The sequence below is a fragment of the Mandrillus leucophaeus genome, unplaced genomic scaffold (genome assembly GCF_000951045.1).
Source record: "Mandrillus leucophaeus isolate KB7577 unplaced genomic scaffold, Mleu.le_1.0 Scaffold3, whole genome shotgun sequence".
Lineage (NCBI taxonomy): Eukaryota > Metazoa > Chordata > Mammalia > Primates > Cercopithecidae > Mandrillus > Mandrillus leucophaeus.
This window is the reverse complement of record NW_012103142.1, coordinates 4,474,824-4,497,016: the sequence shown is the minus strand read 5'-3', so window position 1 is coordinate 4,497,016 and position 22,193 is coordinate 4,474,824. Positions and strand designations below refer to the sequence as shown.

General features: G+C 46.1%; 2 protein-coding genes across 4 annotated transcripts in view; both read left to right on the top strand.

Moving 5' to 3' along the window:
- Positions 1–12,394, top strand: part of LOC105544245 (transmembrane protein 217-like) — a 40,887-nt gene extending 28,493 nt beyond the window's left edge. The window contains exons 2-3 of one of the 2 annotated variants that reach the window (XM_011986616.1): positions 10,709–11,324; positions 11,732–12,394. In XM_011986616.1, the coding sequence (XP_011842006.1) occupies positions 10,744–11,324; positions 11,732–11,801 (651 nt within the window). In that variant the 5' untranslated portion in view covers positions 10,709–10,743 and the 3' untranslated portion in view covers positions 11,802–12,394. Of the gene's footprint in view, positions 1–10,708; positions 11,329–11,731 lie in introns of those variants that run through there. The other variant, XM_011986617.1, reaches the window with a different exon arrangement.
- The window catches only part of TMEM217 (transmembrane protein 217), a 46,080-nt gene extending 28,505 nt beyond the window's left edge, over positions 1–17,575 (top strand). The window contains exon 2 of one of the 2 annotated variants that reach the window (XM_011986619.1): positions 16,768–17,575. In XM_011986619.1, the coding sequence (XP_011842009.1) occupies positions 16,795–17,307 (513 nt within the window). In that variant the 5' untranslated portion in view covers positions 16,768–16,794 and the 3' untranslated portion in view covers positions 17,308–17,575. Of the gene's footprint in view, positions 1–16,685 lie in introns of those variants that run through there. The other variant, XM_011986618.1, reaches the window with a different exon arrangement.
- The last annotated feature ends 4,618 nt before the right edge of the window (positions 17,576–22,193 follow it).

Here is a 22,193-nt window from a genome sequence, read left to right as displayed (position 1 = left end):
GTTGTAGTGAGCAGAGATCATGCCACTCACTGCACACTTCAGCCTGGGTGATGAGATGGAGTGAGACTCCATCTCAAAAAGAAAATAAATAAAAATTAAGTTAAACTAAATTAAATGGAATTTAGTGACAGTGATTTAACTAGGTTCTTGAATTGATTTGGTTTAATCCCACAGCCTAACTTAAACAACAACAACAACAACAACAAAAAACCTTTGTGTTGTTATTTAGTTTCACTGAAAAGAAAACTCATCATTAAAACCCTTTTCAAAAAAATTAACTTAATTTTTACAAGACAACTGCCCAGCTGTAGAGAGGCAATTTACCCAGGTCCAAAGAAAAATTCAAAGGCTGTTCTGCTTAACTGTGTTAGGCAGAATTTTGGCCCCTTTATTGGTTTGCTAGGGCTGCTATAACTACATATCATAGAGTGGCTTAAACAACATAAATTAATTTTCTCACAATTCTTGAATTCTGCGATCAAGGTGTCAGTAGGGTTGGGTTTTTTTGAGGCTTTTCTCCTTAGTTTGTAGATAGCCACCCTCACCACCCCCGCGCCATGTTTTCACATGGTCATCCCTCTCTGTGTGTCTGTGTCCTAATCTTCTCTTCTTGTAAGAAATGTCAGATTAGGTCTGACACTAATGATATAATTTTAACTTAATTACCTCTTTAAAGACCCTACTTCTAAATTCAGTCACATTCTGCAGTGCTGGGGGTTAGGATTTCAACATAGAATTGAAATCCCTGGCGAGGAGGGGCACAATTCAGCCCATAACAGCCCTTATGGCCTTTGCCCCCTCGTATCACACCTGTGAGTATGCAAAATGGACTTTGCAGATGCAATTAAGGTTAAGGACCTGAAGGTAAAGAGATTATCTTGGATTATACAAGTGGGTCCAGTCTAACCACACAAACTGGTAAATGGAGAGAATTTCTCCAGTTAGAGTTTCTTTCATGACAGAAGAAGTCAGAGAGATTCCAAGCGTGAGAAGGACTTGCTGTACCACTGCTGGCTCCGAGAGTCCAGGAGCAAGGCCTGGAAGGAGGCCTCTAAAAGTCAGGGGTGGCCCTCAGCTAACAGCCAGTAAGGAAATGGGGATCTTCATTCTACAAATGCAAGGAACTGAATTCAGCCAATAAACTGAAGGAGGCTGGAAGGGGATTCTTCCCTAGAATTTCCCAAGAAGCATCCCGCTAGCCCAGGATACCTCCATTTCTACCTTGTAAAACCTGCAGCAGAGAAACCACCAGTTGAGTATTGAGGCAACTGGGACTAGTGACCCGCAGAACTGAGATACTATTATAACTTTGTGTTGTTTTAAGCCACTCAGTTTGTGGTAATTTGTTATGGCAGCAATAGAAAGCAAATCAACAACCAACTGCTGCAGAGTCAGCACATTAAGGAGAAGTACTAGAAATTAAATCTATAGATGACTGTAACTTAGAATGAGCCAAATAATAAAATGAATCTAATGAAGTTACTAGTAAAACTGAAAGTTGCTAGGGATCCACTCACCTTGGTCTCCCAAAGTGCTGAGATTACAAGTGTGAGCCACTGGCCTTATTATTATTTTTTGAGATGGAGTTTCACTCTTGTGAAAATTGCAACATGGCCCTCAAATATGTTTTGTCTGAACAGCACAATCTATTAAGGAAATTTGAATTCAAATACTTTCAGGCAGGTGGACACTGTCCTAATTGCTACAATCTCTACCACTCCCTAGTAACTTTTTCTTTCTTTGTTTTTTTCTTTTTTGAAATGGAGTCTTGCTATGTTGCCCAGGCTGGCCTCAAACTCCTGGGTTCAAGTGATGCCCCTGCCTTAGCCTCTCAAGTAGCTGGGACTATAGGTGCAAGCCACCACACTTAGCCCTAGTATCTTCACACCCCTCAACCTCACCCATTTATTTGACTTGCCTAGCTCTGGAAGGCCTTAGAGTTTGAGACTCTTGCTTTAGAAGTCTCTTTATCTCACTTGATAGAGCAAATGTGAAATTTTCCATAACATGGAAACATTAACTTTTTTTTCTGTGTTCCTATTTGTGACTTTTTAAATCTCAGTATTGGATCATTTTTTTCCCTACAAACTTTTTTCCTATATATGTATCTCACGATACATACAAAGTCAATATTAAATTATGTTTTAATTTTGCAAATTAAAATATTTACTTCATATAAGCATATCAGTCAAATGAGATTGTGTAATAATGATAAAGATAATGATAATAATAAACATTTAGGCTGAGCGCAATGGCTCACGCATGTAATCCCAGCAGCATTTTGGGAGGTCGAGCCAGGTGGATCACGAAGTCAGGAGTTTGAGACCAGCCTGGCTAGCATGGTGAAACCCCATCTCTACTAAAAATACAAAATTAGCCGGGCATGGTGGTATGCGCCTGTAGTCCCGGCTACTTGGGAGGCTGAGGCAGGAGAATTGCTTGAACCTGGGAGGCAGAGGTTGCAGTGAACTGAGATCGCGCCACTACACTCCAGCCTTGGTGACAGAGCGAGACTCTGTCTAAAAAAAAAAAATTGTCTTAGCTTAGAGCAATCAAGAGTACACACTTAGAAGTTCTGCAGTATAGATGGGAAAAAGAATGGGAGGGAAGGGAAGGAAGGAGAAGAACTAAGAAAGAGAGAAAGAAGAAGGACGGGCGCGGTGGCTCAAGCCTGTAATCCCAGCACTTTGGGAGGCCGAGACGGGCGGATCACGAGGTCAGGAGATCGAGACCATCCTGGCTAACACGGTGAAACCCCGTCTCTACTAAAAAATACAAAAAACTAGCTGGGCGAGGTGGCGGGCGCCTGTAGTCCCAGCTGCACGGGAGGCTGAGGCAGGCGAATGGCGTAAACCTGGGAGGCGGAGCTTGCAGTGAGCTGAGATCCGGCCACTGCACTCCAGCCCAGGCGACAGAGCAAGACTCCGTCTCAAAAAAAAAAAAAAAAGAGAGAGAGAGAAAGAAGAAAGGAGAAAGGAACATAATGGCTCTGAGAGTTAGTGAGGAAGATGACTCAGATGAGAGACAACGGAGGAAGAATTGCCAATATTGACCAAAGGCCTACTCTAATCAAGGCCTTACTCTAGCCAAGGCCCTCCTTAGGAGCTAGGGGATGGATGGAGTCTCTGGGCTCAGTGAATTCAAAAAATACCTGAAACACACAAAGCACAAGTAGGTTGAGTATGAAGGCAAGTGATTTGGTTTGGAGGCAGAAAGTTGTGAATTCAAATCCTAATTTTGCTGCTGAGCAGATATACAGACCTGGACAAAATTAATTAGCTTCTGTAACACTCAATATCCTTACTGGTAGCCATGAAAATGATTATTATAAGTATAAAATATTTAAATAACACTTTAAGACAATATATAATGAAATATATCATAAGACAATACATGAGTTATTACCAAGTTAATTGTAAGGAAATGGTGATCTTGGGCCGGTGCCGTGGCTCACGCCTGTAATCCCAGCACTTTGGGAGGCCGAGGTGGGTGGATCACGAGGTCAGGAGTTCGAGCAGCCTGACCAACATGGTGAAACCCATCTCTACTAAAAATACAAAAAAATTAGCCGAGTGTGGTTGCCTGCTCCTGTAATCCCAGCCACTCAGGAGGCTGAGGCAGGAGAATCGACTGAACCCGGGAGGCGAGATCGTGCCACTGCACTCCAGCCTGGGCGACAGAGCAAGACTCTGTCTCAAAAACAAAAAAAGAGAATGGTGATCTTGAGATAAAGGGGAGATATCTCTTTATGAGGAGATGGTGAAGAAGCATAGACTCAGTGAAATAAGCATGTAGACAGGAGGAATCTGCTGGATTCTTCAAAAGAGCAAAGTCAAGGGAGGTGCTAGATCCCAGTGGATCACTAGTTCTCGTTACACTTCTTCAATAAAGAAGTTTAGGGAGTATAACATGGTACAAGCTACGCCACTGCAACAAAGAAACCCCAAAAGACAATGGCTTATTTATGATGGGAGTTTATTTCTCTCTCAAGTAGCAATGACCCACGGCTGATAGGGTAGGTCATAGATCAGTTCCAATCATGGCTAAAAAACAGGAAGGGAGAAAGGGAGAGGGTGAGAGCACTCCTAATTCTTTTATGAGCAAGACTGTAAAGTGGCACACATCACTTCCATTAGCATCCCGTTGGTCACGGGGCCACATACATCAGCAAGCAAAGCTGGGAAATGTAGTCATTAGCTGGGTGGCCATGTGTCTAGCTAAAGGTAAAAGTGAAAAGGGAGAAATGAATGTTGGGAGACAATTATCAGTCTTTGCTAGAGGTAGACCAATGGGAACCCAAAATTTTAATGAGATTTTTAAGAAGTACAAAGAGGACGTTTGCTATATGTGTTAGTTGGATGGGAGGCAATGAACAACCCAGGAAGGCCAATTACGCCACAGTATGCCACAGGTGTGAGATTAGATTACATGTCTTTTTCCACTCTTTTTATTTTTTCCTTAGGGAACTCAGGTATACAGAATTGAATTATTCATAATCCTAGGTCATAGAAAACAGTCATCATTAGTACATGCACTTTTGTTCTTTTATTTACTAATTTGTTTTTTAAACTATGATGAACACTTGTGAATTTCTCATTCATTCCAAGAAACAGAATAATACCTCACAATGATCTATGTGCCCCTGCCCCTGTCCCTGCCCTTTGCACTTCAGAAATAACCACAATCCCAAATTTTGTATCTATTATTCCCTTACTTTTGGTAATCTTTTTTTTCTTTTTTTTAGTCAGAGTCTTGCTCTGTCACTGAGGCTGGAGTGCAGTGGCACAGTCTTGGCTCACTGCAACCTCCGCCTCTCAGGCTCAAGTGATTCTCATGCCTCAGCCTCCCAAGTAGCTGGAATTACAGGGATGTGCCACCACCACACCTAGGTAATTTTTGGATTTTGTTTTTGTTTTTGTTTTTGTTTGTAGAGATGGGCCATGTTGGGCAGGTTGGTCTTGAACTCCTGTACTCAAGAGATTCACCTGCCTCAGCCTCCCAAAGTGCTGAGATTACAGGCGTGAGCCACCATGCCTGGTCTTCCCTTACTTTTATATTAAAGTTTTATTCACATATATATGTATGGCCAAAAAATATATTCTTAAATTTTACTTAGTTTTGATTTTTATGAAAATGTTATCATCATACTATGTGCTCTCAATCTTGAAAAATATTTTAGAAAAATATTTACAGTGGTTCATGCTTGTAATCCCAACTGCTCAGAAGGCTGAGGTGGGAGGATGACTTGAGGCCAGGAATTTGAGACCAGCCTGGGCAACATGGCGAGATGCTGTCACCCAGGCTGGAGTGCAGTGGCGTGATCTCGGCTCACTGCAAGCTCTGCCTCCCGGGTTCATGCCATTCTCCTGCCTCAGCCTCCAGAGCAGCTGGGACCACAGGCACCTGCCACCACATCTGGCTAATGTTTAATATTTTTAGTAGAGACAGGGTTTCACTGTGTTAGCCAGGGTGGTCTCAATCTCCTGACCTCGTGATCCACCCGCCTCGGCCTCCCAAAGTGCTGGAATTACAGGCATGAATTACAGACATGAACCACCGCACCTAGCCAAAAAAAAATTTTTTTTTAATGAGCTGCACGTGGTAGTGTGCACCTGTGGTCCCAGCTAGTTAAAAGGCTGAGGCAGGAGGCTCTGCTGAGCTCAGGAGTTTGAGGCTGCAGTGAGCTATGATTGCATTACTCCACTCTGGCCTGGGCAACACAGCAAGACTCCATTTCTATAAATATCTATATCTATCTATATCTATATATAGATAGATATATATATGAAAAATAGGCTAGGCGCAGTGGCTCACACCTGTAATCCCAGCACTTTGGGAGGCTGAGGCGGCAGATCACCTGAGGTCAGGAGTTTGAGACCAGCCTGACCAACATGGTGAAACCCCGTCTCTACTAAAAAGGCAAAAATTAGCTGGGCATGGTAGCACACGCCTGTAATCCTAGCTACTTGAGAGGCTGAGGCAGGATAATTGCTTGAACCCGGGAGGCAGAGGTTGTGGTGAGCCAAGATCACGCCACTGTACTGCAACCTGGGCAAAATTCTGTCTCAAAAAAAAAGAAAAATATTTTAGTTGAGTATAGAATCCTAGGTTGGCAGGGTTTTTTGTTTGTTTTGCTTTGTTTAGCACAATTAAAATATTATTCCATGGGATTTTTGTTTCCTGTAGAAGTCTATAACTGTTGGTCTTTTAAATAAAAAGTCCATTGGCTGCTTTTGAGATTTTCTTTTTGTGTGTGGTGTTCGATAGTTTGAGTACCATATGTTTTGTGTAGATTTTCTTTCATTTATCCTTCTAGCAATCAGGTTTCTTGAATCTGTGCATTGGTGTTTTTTTTTTTCAGTTGTGCAAATCCTCAGCTATTTTCTCTGTAAATAGCTACCCCCATTTTGTCTCATCTCTCTTTCTCTATCAGAACATCTTATTATATCTTTCATGTTTCTTAACTTCTCATTCATATTTTACATCTTTTTGTCTCCCTGTGCTACATTCTGGATAATTTCTCATGATTTATCTTCTGTTTCCTGGTTAACTAATTATTCCTTAATCTGTGTCCAACCTGCTACCATTTATGTCCACTGAATTTTTAATTTCAGATACTGAGTTTTTCTTCTCTAGAAATTCTATTTGGTTGTTTTTCAAATCAGCTAGTGATGGCAGAGGCTGCTGCCACCACTCCGGCTGTCACTCCAACTGCAGCAAAGAGGCGCGGCTGGGGCTGCACACTCCATAGAGCCGGTGGAAGCCCGGCCCCTTCTGAGTTAAGGCGGGAGCTCCTCGGGTGCTACTGCAGCCGCCCACACCACAGCCGTAGACCCCGCCTCCGGCTGTACGCAGCAGGAGCCCCGCCCTCTTCGGCGGGCCGCAGCTGCCCAAACTGTGGCTGTGGATCCAAGCTTCCCTGTGCTCTTGGCGGAGGGCCGGGAATAGGCAGGATCTACCCTCCCAGGTGCAGCTGCAGCTGCCAGGACCCACGGCTGCAGACCTGGGCCTCCCACTTCACTGAGCAGGCAGGAGCCGAGGACTAATAGGAGCTCCCAGGTGCAGCTGCGGCTGCCCTCCCAGGTGCAAGACCCGGGCGTCTCTGCAGCCTGCACCCTCGGGGGCCCCAGAAGGACCCGCTCCCCGGCCTCCTCCCATCCCTGCAGGCTCCGGAATGTCTGCTCCCGCTGCCTGGTCTCTCTCCAATCCCGGCACCTGTTCAAATCTCGGAGCCGGATTGGGGCAGACCCTTGAGGGGCCACGAATGGCAGCGGAAGGCATACTGATTCCTGGGTGGAAGAGGGCGGGTCCTTAGTAAGGCCCCACTGCAGGCCAGGGAAAGCCTGAAGGCTGGGGCCAGGCCGTCAGTCCTGCAGACCTGAGTGGGAACTCGTGGTGCCTCTTCCAGCCTGCCCATGGCCGCCCATGGACCAATCTGCATGCACTTCCTCCCCTCTGAGGTCCATGAAAGACCTGGGCTTAGCCAGAGCAGGGCAGAGGATGGCTAGAGGATGAAGAGGGCAGAGAGATGATAGGACGACCAGCTGCAAAGAGGAGCTATCCTCTCTGCTGATAGCAGGAGACAATGGGAGGACCAGCTACAGAGAGGAACTACCCTCTCTTCTGAGAGCATCAGAGACCTGCAGAGACGTCAGGACTATCAGCTGCATAGAGGAGCAGCCCTCTCCAGGGCCTTCTCCCTGCTGAGAGCAGCAGATAGTGGCATGACTTGCCTACAGAGAGGAGCTACCCACTGCGAGTCTTCTTTGAGCTGATGAGCACTTAAAGCTCATCTTCATCTTGTTTACCCTTCTCTTGTCTGTGTACCTCATCTTGGACACAGAACAAGAACTCAGGCAAAGGTGCCTCTGGCCACAGAGGTTTCTAGCCTTTTTGAGGGACTTCTCAAAAAAAAAAAAAAAAAAAATTCCACTTACATGACATAACCAGAGTGGTCAAATTAATAGAAACAGAAAGTAGAATGATAGTTTCCAGGAGCTGGGGCAGGGGGAAATGGGAATTTGTTGCTTAATGGGTGTACAGTTTCAGTTTTGCAAGATGAAAGAGTTCTAGAGATTGTTTGTACAACAAAATGAATATACTTAACACTACTAAACTGTCTACTTAAAAATGGTTAAGACATCAAATTTTATCTTGTGTATATTATATATCTGTGTATTATATGTGCATGAATTACACTACAATAAAAGTAAAACAAAAATTTTAAATAATGCAAAAATATAGTAACCATAGTTGTTTTATGATCAGATACTACTGCAGTTCCGTTTTGCTATCTGTTGTTTCAGCTGGTTCTCACAATGCCTTGTTCCTTACGTGCTTGGTTATTTTTCACTATATACTTGTCCTTGTCCCTGAAAAACTGCTGATGAAAATTCATGGAGAATGAAGACCAGCATAAAAGTACAATCCTCCAGAGACGGTTTGAATTTGCTTCTGCCAGACACTTAGACACACTTTCAGTTTAGGACTACTTTAAACTAGATTTATAACTTAAAGTTAAAAAAAAAATACTTCATGTAATATGGACTATAAATCTACCAAAAAAAAAAAAAAAAAAAAAAGGCCAGTTATGATTACAATGTCTCAAGGAGAGTTTTCTCCCTACCTGCTCAGTGTAGTTAACAAGCCAACTTTTCTTGGAGTTTCCTGGCAGAAAGATGTAGGGGAGGTTTACTTCTGATTCACCTTTCCCCAAATCGTAGGCCTCTGGGGATGCTCACAACTAATACAGGAAAGACTCCTCACCTTGGTGGACCCTGAGCTTTGATTTCATTCTTCTTTACCCTGCATTGCTGTCATAATGAAATCCAAGTTTGCCTAGATTGGCAAATAACCTCAGAGCAAAATTTACTTCCTTCCACTTGGGCAGCACTTCTATACTTTATATTTTTAAACTATTTTATGCAGCATTTTAAGTTGCTTTTTAGCAACATGTCAGCCCAAATAACCTAACCAGTCAGAAGTCCCTCTACTTTATTTCCTGTTTCATTGACTTATGCTTTTCTATTTATTTTCTTCCTCCTACTTTTGTATTGTTGTTATTTTCCCTCTAACTTCTTGAGTTGAATACTTAGCTCATTATTGCATTTTCTTTTCTATTATAAGGCTAGTCTACCTTAAGGCTCTAAATTTCCTTTACAGTATACATCTTTCATTGTAATCCATATTTTGATATGTAGTAGAGAAGCGATTGCCCGAAGCCAGTTGGCGTCCACCTGTCTTTATCATCTCCACCCAACAGGGTTCTTGTGCTGCCCTGGTTATATTCTGAAACATCTGCACTCAGGTCTGAACGAGTACAGGCAATTTTCACCATCTGGGCAGCAATGGTAGCCCAAGGCAATGCTAGGAGAATTAACAGCATAATTTTTTTTCTTTTTTCTTTTTTTTATTTTTTTTGAGACGGAGTCTCGCTCTGTGGCCCAGGCTGAAGTGCAGTGGCACAATCTCAGCTCACTGCAAGCTCCGCCTCCTGGGTTCATGCCATTCTCCTGCCTCAGCCTCCGAGTAGCTGGGACTACAGGCGCGCACCACCACGCCCAGCTAATTTTTTGCATTTTTAGTAGAGATGGGGTTTCACCGTGTTAGCCAGGATGGTCTCAATCTCCTGACCTCGTGATCTGCCCCCCTCGGCCTCCCAAAGTGCTGGGATTACAGGCGTAAGCCACCACACCCGGCTTCTTTTTTTGATACAGGGTCTTGCTCTGTCACCCAGGCTGGAGTGCAGTGGCACGATCTCAGCTCACTGCAGCCTTGACTTCCTGGGCTCAAGTGATCCTCCTACCTCAGCCTCCCAAGTAGCTAAAACTATAGGCATGCACCATCACACCTGACTAATTTTTGTAGAGATGGGGTTTTACCATGTTTCCCAGGCTGGTCTTGAACTGCTGGACTCAAGCAGTCTTCACACCTCAGCCTCCCAAAGTGCTGGGATTACAGGCATGAGCCACCGTGCCCAGCTAAGAGCATAATTTAAGCCATCTTTTTCTAACTCAGCTTTTTCCAACACTGGCTACCTATGAAAATTAGTAGGAAGTTTTGAAAAATACTGCTGCCTGGGTCCCAACCAGAGAATGTTGTGATTGGTCTGGGGTGGGGCCTGGACTTGAGTACTTTTGGTGATTCTAAGGTGAATCCAGGGTTGAGAACCACTGCTGTAATTTTTTTTTTTTTTTTTGAGACGGAGTCTTGCTCTGTGGCCCAAGCTGGAGTGCAGTGGCGCGATCTCGGCTCACTGCAAGTCCGCCTCCCTGGTTCACGCCATTCTCTTGCCTCAGCCTCCTGAGTAGCTGGAACTACAGGCGCCCGCCACCGCACCCAGCTAATTTTTTGTATTTTTAGTAGAGACGGGGTTTCACCATGTTAGCCAGCATGGTCTCGAACATCTGACCTCAGGTGATCCACCCGTCTCGGCCTCCCAAAGTGCTGGGATTACAGGCGTGACCCACCGCACCCGACCCCGCTGCTGTAATTTTATTTGGTCATTGCCACCGACTTGACTGAATCCTCTCTCTTCCCCACCCCCAATCCATTTGAAACAGCCTCTGTCTTCCCAAGACTATAGTTTCTTGGTTTTCATATTGCTGTCTATGTTTCTCCAAGGTGGACTGGGAAAGGAGGCAGAACCCTGGTAATTTACCATGTTGGCAGGAACTAGAATTCCCCCTCATGTTATCTGTCTTCACAGGAGGTCTCGGCGTGAAACAGCAGCAGTGGTGTGGGATGACTGCCAAAATGGGCACCGTGTTGGCAGGGGTCTTCACCATCATGGCCGTACACATGTATCTCATCTTTGAACATAATCACCTAGGGCATGGCAATTGCAGTGAGATCGCACTAAAGTACGAGAGTGCAAGTGGCATCATAAATGACTTCATCATCTGCTGGAGTTTTAAAATCGTCCTCTTCCTCTCTTTCATCACCATCGTCATCAGCTGCTTCCTCCTGTACTCAGTGTATGCCCAGATCTTCAGGGGCCTGGTCATCTACATTGCCTGGATTTTTTTCTATGAAACCGTAAACGTCGTAATACAAATCCTCACCAATGACGACTTCAGCGTTACAGAGGTCAGAATCATGCGCTGGTTTGGCTTGGTGTCTCGTATCATCATGCACTGTTTCTGGATGTTCTTTGTCATCACCTATGCCCACATAACCTACAAAAACCAGAGCCAGTGCAATATAATTTCCTACAAGAGACGAATTTCTACAGCGGAGGCTCTCCACAGCAGAAATAAAAGATTATCAGTTTTGGATGGGCTCAGTGGCTCATACCTGGAATCCCAGCGCTTTGGAAGGCAGAGGTAGGTGGATCGCCTGAGGTCAGGAGTTCAAGACCAACCTGGCCAATATGGCAAAACCCCGTCTCTACTTTAAAAAGTAGAAAATTATCCAGGTGTGGCAGCACACGCCTGTAATCCCAGCTACTTGGGAGGCTGAGACTGGAGAATCACTTGACCTGGGAGGTGGAGGTTGCAGTGAGCCGAGATCACACCACTGCACTTCAGCCTGGGTGACAGAGTAAGACTCTGTCTTAAAAAAAAAAAAAAAAATTAGCAGCTTTATTCACCACTATCAGCAATCATGTTGGCCCTTTTCTTTTCCCTGAGAGGTAGGTATCTCAGGTTCCCGGCGTAGTTCTATTTCCTTTTCTTCCCCCTACTTTTGCTTAGCAGTTCCGCAAGTAGAAACCCTACTGCCACTCTTTCAGGAGAACATGGAGAGAAAATGTGATTATAATCACAACTGGAACATCCTGCTCATTGAGGGTATTTACTTAAAGGATATTGTGATTTATCAAACCTTCTGTGAACTCCACCTTTCTACTACCTGATGGGTCAAAATGAACGGAGTAAGATGAAGCTGAATTGCAGTATGGCAATCCTTTTTTCTTGGCATCTTCATTAGCCTTCAACCCACAGCTCTTTAACCCTGGGATAAGCAAATCTGTATTTATACCTCAGATTTTTGTAGCACAAAGGATGCTGTTGGTCCTGGGGTTTGTGCTATGATTTCCCCACTATTCTTCTGTTTTTTTCCAGATAAGAAAAATAATAAAAATAGAGAAAATTCGTCTGTCTTGAATTTCCCCACCCTTCCCAAATTTGTCAAGCAGTGTGAAAGGCACTTCCTTAATCAAAAGATATATGTTAAACATATTTCTGTATCTGTCTCTGTGCTGTACTCTGTAGTGTGAACACTGTACTGAACATTGTGTATACACCATATACAAAAATGTATAAGATATGAATGACTATGAGAATTTTGTAGTTTAGTGGAAGAAAGTAAATTATTGTTTATGAATCAATTAGCCAATCATATAAGACAGTATATGATTACATACTATCACAAATAAACAGATATCACTTTGCATTCAGGTTCAGAGACTGTCCAAAGCACGTTTTTTATTTTTGAGACTGAGTCTCGCTCTGTAGCCCAGGCTGGAGTGCAATGGTGCAACCTCGGCTCAGTGCAACCCCTGCCTCCTGGGTTTAAGCGATTCTCCAGCTTCAGCCTCCCGAGTAGCTGGGATTACTGGCACAGGCCACTACGCCCAGCTAATTTTTGTATTTTTAGTAGAGGCGGGGTTTCACCATGTTGGTCAGGCTGGTCTTGAACTCCTGACCTTAGATGATCCACCTGCCTCAGCCTCCCAAAGTGCTGGGAGTACAGGCGTGAGTCACCCACTGCTGCTATAGTAACTGAGTAATTTATAAAGAGCTGAGATTTATTTTCTCACACTTTTGGAGGCTAGAAGTTCAATACCAAGGTGCCACTAGGTTTGGTGTCTGGTAAGGGCCTGCTCTCTCTGCTTCCAAATGGTGCCTTGTTTCTGTGTCCTCCAGAGGGCACAAACACTGTCCTTACATGGCAGAAGGGATGGAGAGGCAAAATAAACTAGCTAGTTCCCTCCTGCCCCTTTATAAGGTCACTTATTCCATTCATGAGAGCTCTGCCCTTATGATTTAATCATCTCCTAAAGGCCCCATCTTTTAATGCTGTTGCATTAGGGAATAAGTTTCAACATGAATTTTGGAAGGCACAAACAGTCAAACCATAGTACTCACCATTTGCCAAGCTGTACTCATCATTGTCTTCCCCGCTCCCATCCTAAGTGCTCTCCTGCCCCTGTGCTCCTCATCTCAGAGGATGGGCTGTCCTCCATCCAGATGCTCATCCCAGACTCCTTTTCCCACAGCCCCAGGCCCCAAATCTGTGCCCCAACATCCATCTGCTGCCTTACTTCACCTTATTTCCTTCCATGGCCTCTCAACTACTCTGTCTACCTCCACCTTTGATCCCTTTCTGACCCATGGCCCTCATAGCACCAAGAAAGATTTTTCTGAAATGCAAATAGGGCCAGGCGCAGGCGCTCACGTCTGTAATCCCAATACTTTTGGAGGCCAAAGCGGGTGGATCTCTTGAGGTCAGGACTTCAAGACCAAGCTGGCCAACATGATGAGACTCCTTCTCTACTAAAACTACTAAAATTAGGCGGGTACGGTGACGGGCACCTGTAATCCCAGCTACTCGGGGGGCTGAGGCAGGAGAATCGCTTGAACTTGGGAGATGGAGGTTGCAGTGAGCCATAATTGTGCCACTACACTCCAGCCTGGGCAACAGAGTGAGACTCTGTTTCAAAAATAAATAAATAAATAAAATGCAAATCTGATTATGTCTGTCTGTCTGTCTCTCTCTCTCTCTCTCTCACACACACACCCCCACACCCACACGCCTACACACCCTGAAGAACCTCTCCTTTACCTTTCAGAGAAACATCCACACGGCTGGTAGCAGGTAAGGATCATTCCTGATCTGGCCCCTGCCAACCTACACAGCCTTCCCCTCTGCTCAAGCTAAGCCAAACTTGCTGTTTCCAAAATGGCTTTTGCCTGTCCCTGTGCCTACCCCTTTGTGTTGTCCCCTTTGCTTGGGGTGTAGTCCCTCCTTTTTCTGCCTAGTTAATGCCCGTGTCTTTTAAGACCCAAGCTCAGCTATTGCCTACTCCAGAAAGCCTCCCCGATTTTCATCCAATGATTTTCATCTCTCTCATTGTTACATCTTGACAACACTGAGCCATCTCTTCCTCTATCACATTTATCACATGGCACTATAAGTTTTCTTTTTTCTTTTTTCTTTTTTTAGATGGAGTCTCGCTCTGTAGCTCAGGCTGGAGTGCAGTGGTGTGATATCAGCTCCCTGCAACTTCTGCCTCCCGGGTCCTGGTTGAGCAATTATTCTGCCTCAGCTTCCCAAGTAGTTGGCGCGTGCCACCACGCCCAGCTAATTTTGGTATTTTTAGTACAGATGAGGTTTCACCATGTTGGCTAGGCTGGTCTTGAACTCCTGACCTCGTGATCCACCTGCCTCATGTTTTCTTTTTTATTAATTAAAAGCAATTTTTAGTCATTTGTTTTTTTATTTGTCTAACTTCCACACTAGCATATTTACCTGCTTATCTCCAGTGCCAAGCTCATCCCCCAGCACCTAGTAGATACACAATAGATGTTTGCTGAGTGAGTGTTGAATGAATAGAAGGTACCAGAAGACCTTGGCCAGTGGCAGAAAGAGAAGTTAGGCCATTATTATAGTGACTCAGGAGAGAGGTGCCAAGGGTGGAGACCAAGGCTGGGACAGCAGAGCTGTGGAACCAGTGGGGTTTATATAGACATTTCCTTGAAACTTGCAATATAGACATAAAGCAAACGAGTAAAACTGTGTGGTTCAGGGCCGTATTTTTAGATGATTCAGGTGAGTACCCCATGGGTAGTGGCTGCTCTGAAGGCTGCCCTGTGAACTGAGCAGAGGTGAGGTTTCATTGGTGCAGACGGGGAAGTATGAGTGCAACCATCCACCAGACAACACATTGCCTCCCTCCTGGGCCCTCCAGCCAGGTTCTAGGGTGCACTGAGAGTTTTGTGTATCAGGAGTCACACAGGGTTGGGAGAATGGTGGGGAATAAAATATAAGGATATTTGGGATGAATCTGGAAAACCTGATGCTAAGTGAAGTAAGCCAGATACCAAAGGACAAATGCTGTATGATTCCGTTTATATGAGACACCTAGAGCAGGCATATTCATAGAGACAGCAAGAAAAATGGTTAGTAGGGACTGGGGGAAGAGGGGAACGGGGAGTTGATGTTTATAACGGGTACATAGTTTTTGGTGGGGATGATGAAAAAGTTCTGGAGATGGCCGGGCATGGTGGCTCATGCCTGCAATCCCAGCACTTTGGGAGGCTGAGGCAGGAGGATCACTTGTGGTCAGGGGCTCAAGACCAGCCTGGCCAACATGGTGAAACCCTGTCTCTACTAAAAATACAAAAATTAGCTGGGCATGCTGGTGCATGCTTGTAATCCCAGCTACTTGGGAGGCTAAGGCAGGAGAATTACTTGATCCTGGGAGGCAGAGGTTGCAGTGATCCAAGATCGTGCCACTGTACTCCAGCCTGGGTGACAGAGCAAGACTCTGTCGAGAGAGGGAGAGAGAGAGAGAGAGAGAAAGGAAGTTCTGGAGATGAATAGCGATATGCTTGCACGACAACGTAGTGAATGTACTTAATGTCACTGAATTGCACCTTCAAAAAGGGCTAAAGTGGTGAATTTCACATTCTGTATGTTTTACTGTATTTGGAGTTGATCCAGTGAGTGAAGAGGAGAGGACAGGAGAGAGGCCAGTGGCAGTCTGTCTGTGCTCTGCCTGGCTGGACAGGACCCGTTCCGGTCACCTCAGAGAGAGGCCAGGTCAGGCTTCCAACAAATTATCCCCCACTGGACATTCATCGGCCAGAGGACAGCCCTGTATTCTCCTCATGTGTGACTGTGCCCCTTCCTTTGCCCCACAACAGAGGTAGCTAGCCAGTGTAGTGAATGAACAGGAGAGAGGTTTGCTCAGGAGTCCTCTGAATTGGGCGCCAGTAAGAAGGAGATACAGGCTGTGGAGGAACATTTGCACTGGGGCCCAGCCTACCCCAGCCTTGGGTCCTCCATTATCAACATGCCTCCAGGGATCAGCTTGGGCACCAGCTTCCTGCTGCCTGCCATGGGTTGACCTCTAGAGCTCAGGTGTAACCTAGGTTGCAGCTGGAGGTCTGCCCACTGGGCCTTCACCTGCACAATGGTCGCTTATTATTAAGGCATTTTGGCCTTGGGCAGAGAAGACAGTAAGTCTTGCCTGGCTCCATAAACCTCTACCCATTCCATGCCTGCTGGCCAAACCCTATGACTTGGGACAAGGCTAGGCCATACCTAGGGAGCAAATCAGGGAAATTTCTAAGGGCTTGGAAGGAAAGAGTCGGGGGGCAGGGGATGTCAGGGTTGATTCCAAGCCCTTGAGGAGCCATGAGAGTTTTCTGACTTCAGAGAAGCAGACTCCCCAGATGGGAGCTTCATTCACACCATCATTATTCCCAATACATACAGGAGCCTCTGAATTCCCACAAACTTACATCAACAGGAGCACTCTTTTTGCCACTTTAAAACAAAGCTGAAACTGGAATAGCAGAATTGGAAGCTACTGAGGAGAGTCCCAGGCCAGTGATACATTCATTTCCCAATGAGGTGGTCATGTCTAGCTAGTTAGGTCAGAGCAGGGACTAGACCCCATGTCTCTTAACTTCCAGCCTATTGCCTGTCCACACACCATCATTGCTCTTAACTCTCCTATTTATACATAGTGGCTTGGGGGATCTGTCTAAGGCTACCTCTGCCATCTTGTCATGTGTCTTCATGATTTTCTTCCTGCAGGAGGTGCTCTGGTAAAACAAGTATAAAATGAACGTCAGGATGTTGTCCCTCATGGTGGGCATCTTCTCTGTCCTCAATACCATCCAGTTCTTCATCTTTGACGTGAACCACATGACACACATTGGCTATGAGGCCAAGTTCCACATCTACATGGACTCAAAGTCAGAGCTAGTCACTTGGATCCTGTCCAACAGGGCTAACATCAGCACTGGCCTCTCCTTCACCACCATCATCATCAGCTGCTTCCTCCTTTATAGTATCCACAAGAATATCTACACAGGGCTGCTGATCTATGCCATGTGGATCATCACTTACGAGTGCATCAAATTCTCCATAGTCCTGGTCCTCAACAGGATCATTGAAGATTTCTTCAAGGAGCTGAGTTACTTGCACTGGATCTTCCAGATCTCGCACATGCTCCTGCACTTTTTCTGTCTGCCCTTCATCGTCAAGCATGCACACAACCTTTACAAGGAATCCCAGACTGTGAGCAGGAAACGCCGCCACATGCTCTCCTCCACCACTGCAGTGAACTCATGACCACCTGTCTGTCTGGGAATGTTGTACCGGAAATTAAACTGAACCATGCCAGGAAAGGTGGGAGGGAACGGTGCTCCTCAACAATAGAATCTCCCCACCCTGCCTGGCTTCTGTTGATGCTGCTTGGTTTGTCAGGGCTTTTGAGTTTTATGCACTGAGGAATGATTCTCGGGAGAGGGCAGGTTGTGCGGATCAATTATTTTACAGATGTGTTGTGTGACTTGTTTTAGCAGTTAATGATATGTGGCCTTGTGCTTACTTAACCATCTCACTGGTGTCTGTTTTTGCCTCTCACAGTCTCCTCTGCTCTGCATATCCTTAGTTTCTAGTTCTTCCTTTATGGATTGGCCCACAGATGCCGGTTCTGCTGAGTCCTTTGGAGCAGTGTTGTCCAATAGAGCTTCCTGTGCTGATGGGAATGTTCTCTATCTGTGCTGGCCACTAGCCATGTGTGGCAACTGAGCACTTGGAATGTGGCTATTACAACCCAGTAACCAAATTTTAAATTTTATTCTTTTTTAGCTAATTTCCATTTCAATAACTATGTATGGATGGCTCAAGACTAGCCTATCCTCCCAGCATGGTGGCTCACGCCTGTAATCCCAGCACTTTGGGAGGCCAAGGCAGGTGGATCACTTGAGGTCAGGAGTTCAAGACCAGACTGGCCAGCATGGTGAAACCCCGTCTCTACCAAAAATATAAAAATTAGCCGGGCGTGGTGGTGGGTGCCGGAAATCCCAGCTACTCAGGAGGCTGAGGCAGGAGAATCACTTGAACACAGGAGGCAGAGGTTGCAGTGAGCTGAGGCCACGCCATTGCAGTCTAGCCTGGGTAAGAAGAACGAAACTCTGTCTCAAAAAAGAAAAAAAAAAAAAAAAAAAAGGCTACCCTATTGGACAGCACAGCCTCTGGAGATTCACTTTACTCCTGCAGTAACCATAGAAAAGACCCCTTTCTAGAATCATGTCTTACCCTGCTTCCCTCATACTTTTTAGAAAGCAATTTCTCATGTTGGTTCATAATAACATGGCAAGAAGGATCCCCATTTAAGACAGTGCCAGGATTTTTCAACTGAAGCACTACTGACATTCTGGACTGGATAATTCTGTCCTGCAGGGGCTGTCCTTTGTACTGTAGAATGTTTAGCAGCATCCTTGGCCTCTACCCACTATTTTCCAGTAGCATCCACCTGTTCCTCATGCTGTCATGACCAAAAATATCTCCAAGGGATTAAGCCCACCCATCCCCTCCTGGGCTGGTGGATTATGTAGTTCTCAAGTCAGATAATGAAACAGGATCGGTTGGGCAAGGTGGCTCATGCCTATAATCCCAGCACTTTGGAGGCCGAGGTGGGTGGATCATTTGAGGTCAGGAGTTCAAGACTAGCCTGGACAACATGGTGAAATCCCGTCTCTACTAAAAATACAAAAATTAGCTGGATTTGGTAGTGCTTATAATCCCAGCTACTCGGGAGGCTGAGGCAGGAGAATGGCTTGAACCCAGGAGGTGGAGGTTGCAGTGAGCTGAGATGGCGCCACTGTACTCCAGCCTGGGCGACAGAGTGAGACTCTATCTCAAAAAACAAAAAACAAAAACAGGGTCGGGCGCGGTGGCTCACGCCTATAATCCCAGCACTTTGGGAGGCCAAGGCGGGCAGATCACGAAGTCAGGAGATCAAGACTATCCTGGCTAACATGGTGAAATCCCATCTCTATTAAAAATACAAAAAAAGGCCGGGCGCGGTGGCTCACGCCTGTAGTCCCTGCACTTTGGGAGGCCGAGGCGGGTGGATCACGAGGTCAGGAGATCGAGACCATCCTGGCCAACACGGTGAAACCCTGTCTCTACTAAAATACAAAAAATTAGCCGGGCGCGGTGGCGGGCGCCTGTAGTCCCAGCTACTCGGGAGGCTGAGGCAGGAGAATGGCGCGAACCCGGGAGGTGGAGCTTGCAGTGAGCCGAGATGGTGCCACTGCACTCCAGCCTAGGGGACAGAGTGAAGACTCCACCTCTAAAAAAAAACAAAAACAAAAACAAAAACAAAATTAGCCAGGCGTGGTGGCAGGCACCTGTAGCCCCAGCTACTTGGGAGGCTGAGGCAGGAGAATCGTTTGAACCCAGGAGGTGGAGGCTGCAGTGAGCTGAGATGGTGCCACTGCACTCCAGCCTGGGCATCAGAGTGAGACTCCATCTCAAAAAACAAACAAACAAAAAAACCAGGGCTGGGCGCGACAGCTCATGCCTGTAATCCCAGCACTTTGAGAGGCCAAGGTGGGCAGATCACGAGGTCAGGAGATCGAGATCATCCTGGCTAACACGATGAAACCCCGTTTCTACTAAAAATACAAAAAAATTAGCTGGGCGTGGTGGCAGGCGCCTGTAGTCCCAGCTTGTTGGGAGGTTGGGGCAGGAGAATGGCGTGAACCTGGGAGGCGGAGCTTGCAGTGAGTGAAGATCACACCACTGCACTCCAGCCCGGGCAACAGAGCGAGACTCCTTGTCAAAAACAAACAAACAAAACAAAAACACAGGACCAACCCTTTGAAAAACAAAAAAAAAAACCCCAAAAACATCTCCAGGCATTGTCAAACATCCCCTGGGGTGAGGGGAGTCAAAGTTACCCCTAGCTGAGAGACACTATTGTAAAGCAACAGGCCCCCTGTGTTGAGAGCTGGCCGGCCCCCACCTTGAACTAGGAGCGCCGCTTTTCCTGAGAGCTCTTCACATTCACCAGTTGTGTAGTCTTCATCCTAAAGCTCCTGCTTTATGGTTTGACGAAACTGAAGCTCACTGGGCTTCAGTGATGAGATCAAGGTCATATGGTAGCAAAAGCAGGACTTGCATCTCATCATCTGACTTCATATAGGAAAGTTGGCTCCCTGATTCATTCTTACTTTTACCAAGATAAAAAGGAAGCACCTCCTTTTAGGGTAGTTCCTTTTCCCTTGAAAAATGTTGGGAGTAAAGTCAAGAGACATGTTTGTTTTGGCCATACTATTCCAAATCATGAGCATAAGAGTGACAGTAGCTGGCTTTTACTGAACACTCAGAGCCAGGTACCATCCTATAACCTATAATTCACTCAACTCTTCCCAACATCAGTTTGAACCTGGGCCAGTTCCCCAAATGACCACAAGATGGCAGTCAGTAATAAGCTTTTGCTTAGAGCTGTTGGCCCCTAAACCAAATCCTCTAAGGGTGGCTGTTCAGGATTTACGGAGCTTCCAGCTGATGACTGGGAGCTAATGTGTGTGTCTCTGCCCCAGTCTCACAAGGCATGCCTTGTCTGATTGTGACTTGCTAGTACCAGAAACACAAAATATAAAACATGGGCCAACTTCTGGATTCTGATTCCCCATCCCGGTTGAGGTCGCTAGGGTGGGAGGTGAACCTGGGCAACATTGGGGAACTGGAGACCTGTGTGTTGAAGAAGCGTAGGGAGAAGCAGAGTTCCAGGAATCAGCTCAACTGAGAGTTACTTTAGTTAAGAAAGTTTAAGACACTCAAACGCAGGGTTGTGCTATCCTCTATACCAAGACTCCTCAAAAGCATGGTTGCCTCTGCCTTCACTTCCTGGTCTCCTGTGCTTTCTAGAACCCATCCAGTTAGGTTTCTCCCCCACCGCCCCACTGGGACTGCTCTTTTCAAGGCGATATCCACACTGCTCAAGCCAGTGGTCAGTTCTCCACCTTTGCTGACCTGTCCTGCAGTGGCTTTTGACTGCTGATCCCTCTCTCCTGCCAACAGGTTTCTCTGGCGCCTCCTCTGCCTGCATCTCCATCCCTGCCCTGCCGCACTGGCTCCTTCTCCTCAGTCTCCTTTGCTGGCCTCTCCTCATCTTCCCGACCTCCAAACACTGGAGTGCCCCCGGCTCAGTCCTTGGTCTCGTTCTCTGTCTCACTCGCTCCCAGCTCACCTGGTCCAGACCCATGACTGATAAGCCCCATATACATCTTCAGCCTGGACCTCTCCCCTAAACCCTGGCTTTGTTTATGTAGTGGCTTTCTGGATGTGGCCGCCAGCTCTAACATGGTTCCCAGAGATCCCTGCCAACTGATATTCACATTCATCACCTCTTCTTAGATGTGGGCGGGACCCAGTGATCCTCTTCTAGCAAAGAGAACATAGCAAAAGCGATGGGGTGTCCTTTCCAAGGTTAGGTTACAGAAAGATGATGACGTCAGTGCTGCCCGCTCCCTGAGGGAAGCTGGCTGTCATGTTGAGAGTATCTTTATGGAAAGGATCACACCGCCAGGAGCAGAGGTCGCCAGCCAAGAGCCTGTGAGGAACAGAATCCTACAACAGCCCCATGAGAGAGCTTGGAAGCAGATCCTCCCCTACACAACTCTTTTTTTTTTTTTTTTAAATACAATATGGGGTCTCCCTATATTGCCCAGGCTGGTCTTGAACTCCTGGCCTCAGGCAATCCTCCCACCTTGGCTTTCCAGAGTGCTGAGATTACAGACATGAGCCAGCATACCCAGTCAGGATACATTTTGGGGTGGCTACTGTCGTAGAGACATTTTTGTAGAGATGTGACATGTACTAGCGATCAAATTACCCCAAAATTAGCAGCTTAAGACAGCACATTTATTCTGTCTTAGTTTCTGCGGACAGGAGTCCAGACACAGCTTGCCTGGTTCTCTGACTCAGATTCTTTCAGGGTCTCACTCAGGCTGTCTCTACTTTTATTTGCTTTTTAGAGATAGGGTTGCACTCTGTCACCCGGGCTGGAGTGCAGTGGTGCAATCATAGCTCACTGCAGCCTTGAACTTCTGGGCTCAAGTGATCCTCCCACCTCAGCCTCCTGAGTAGCTGGGAATACAGGTGTGCCACCACATCCAACTAATGTAAAAACAATTATTTTTGGCCAGGCGCGGTGGCTC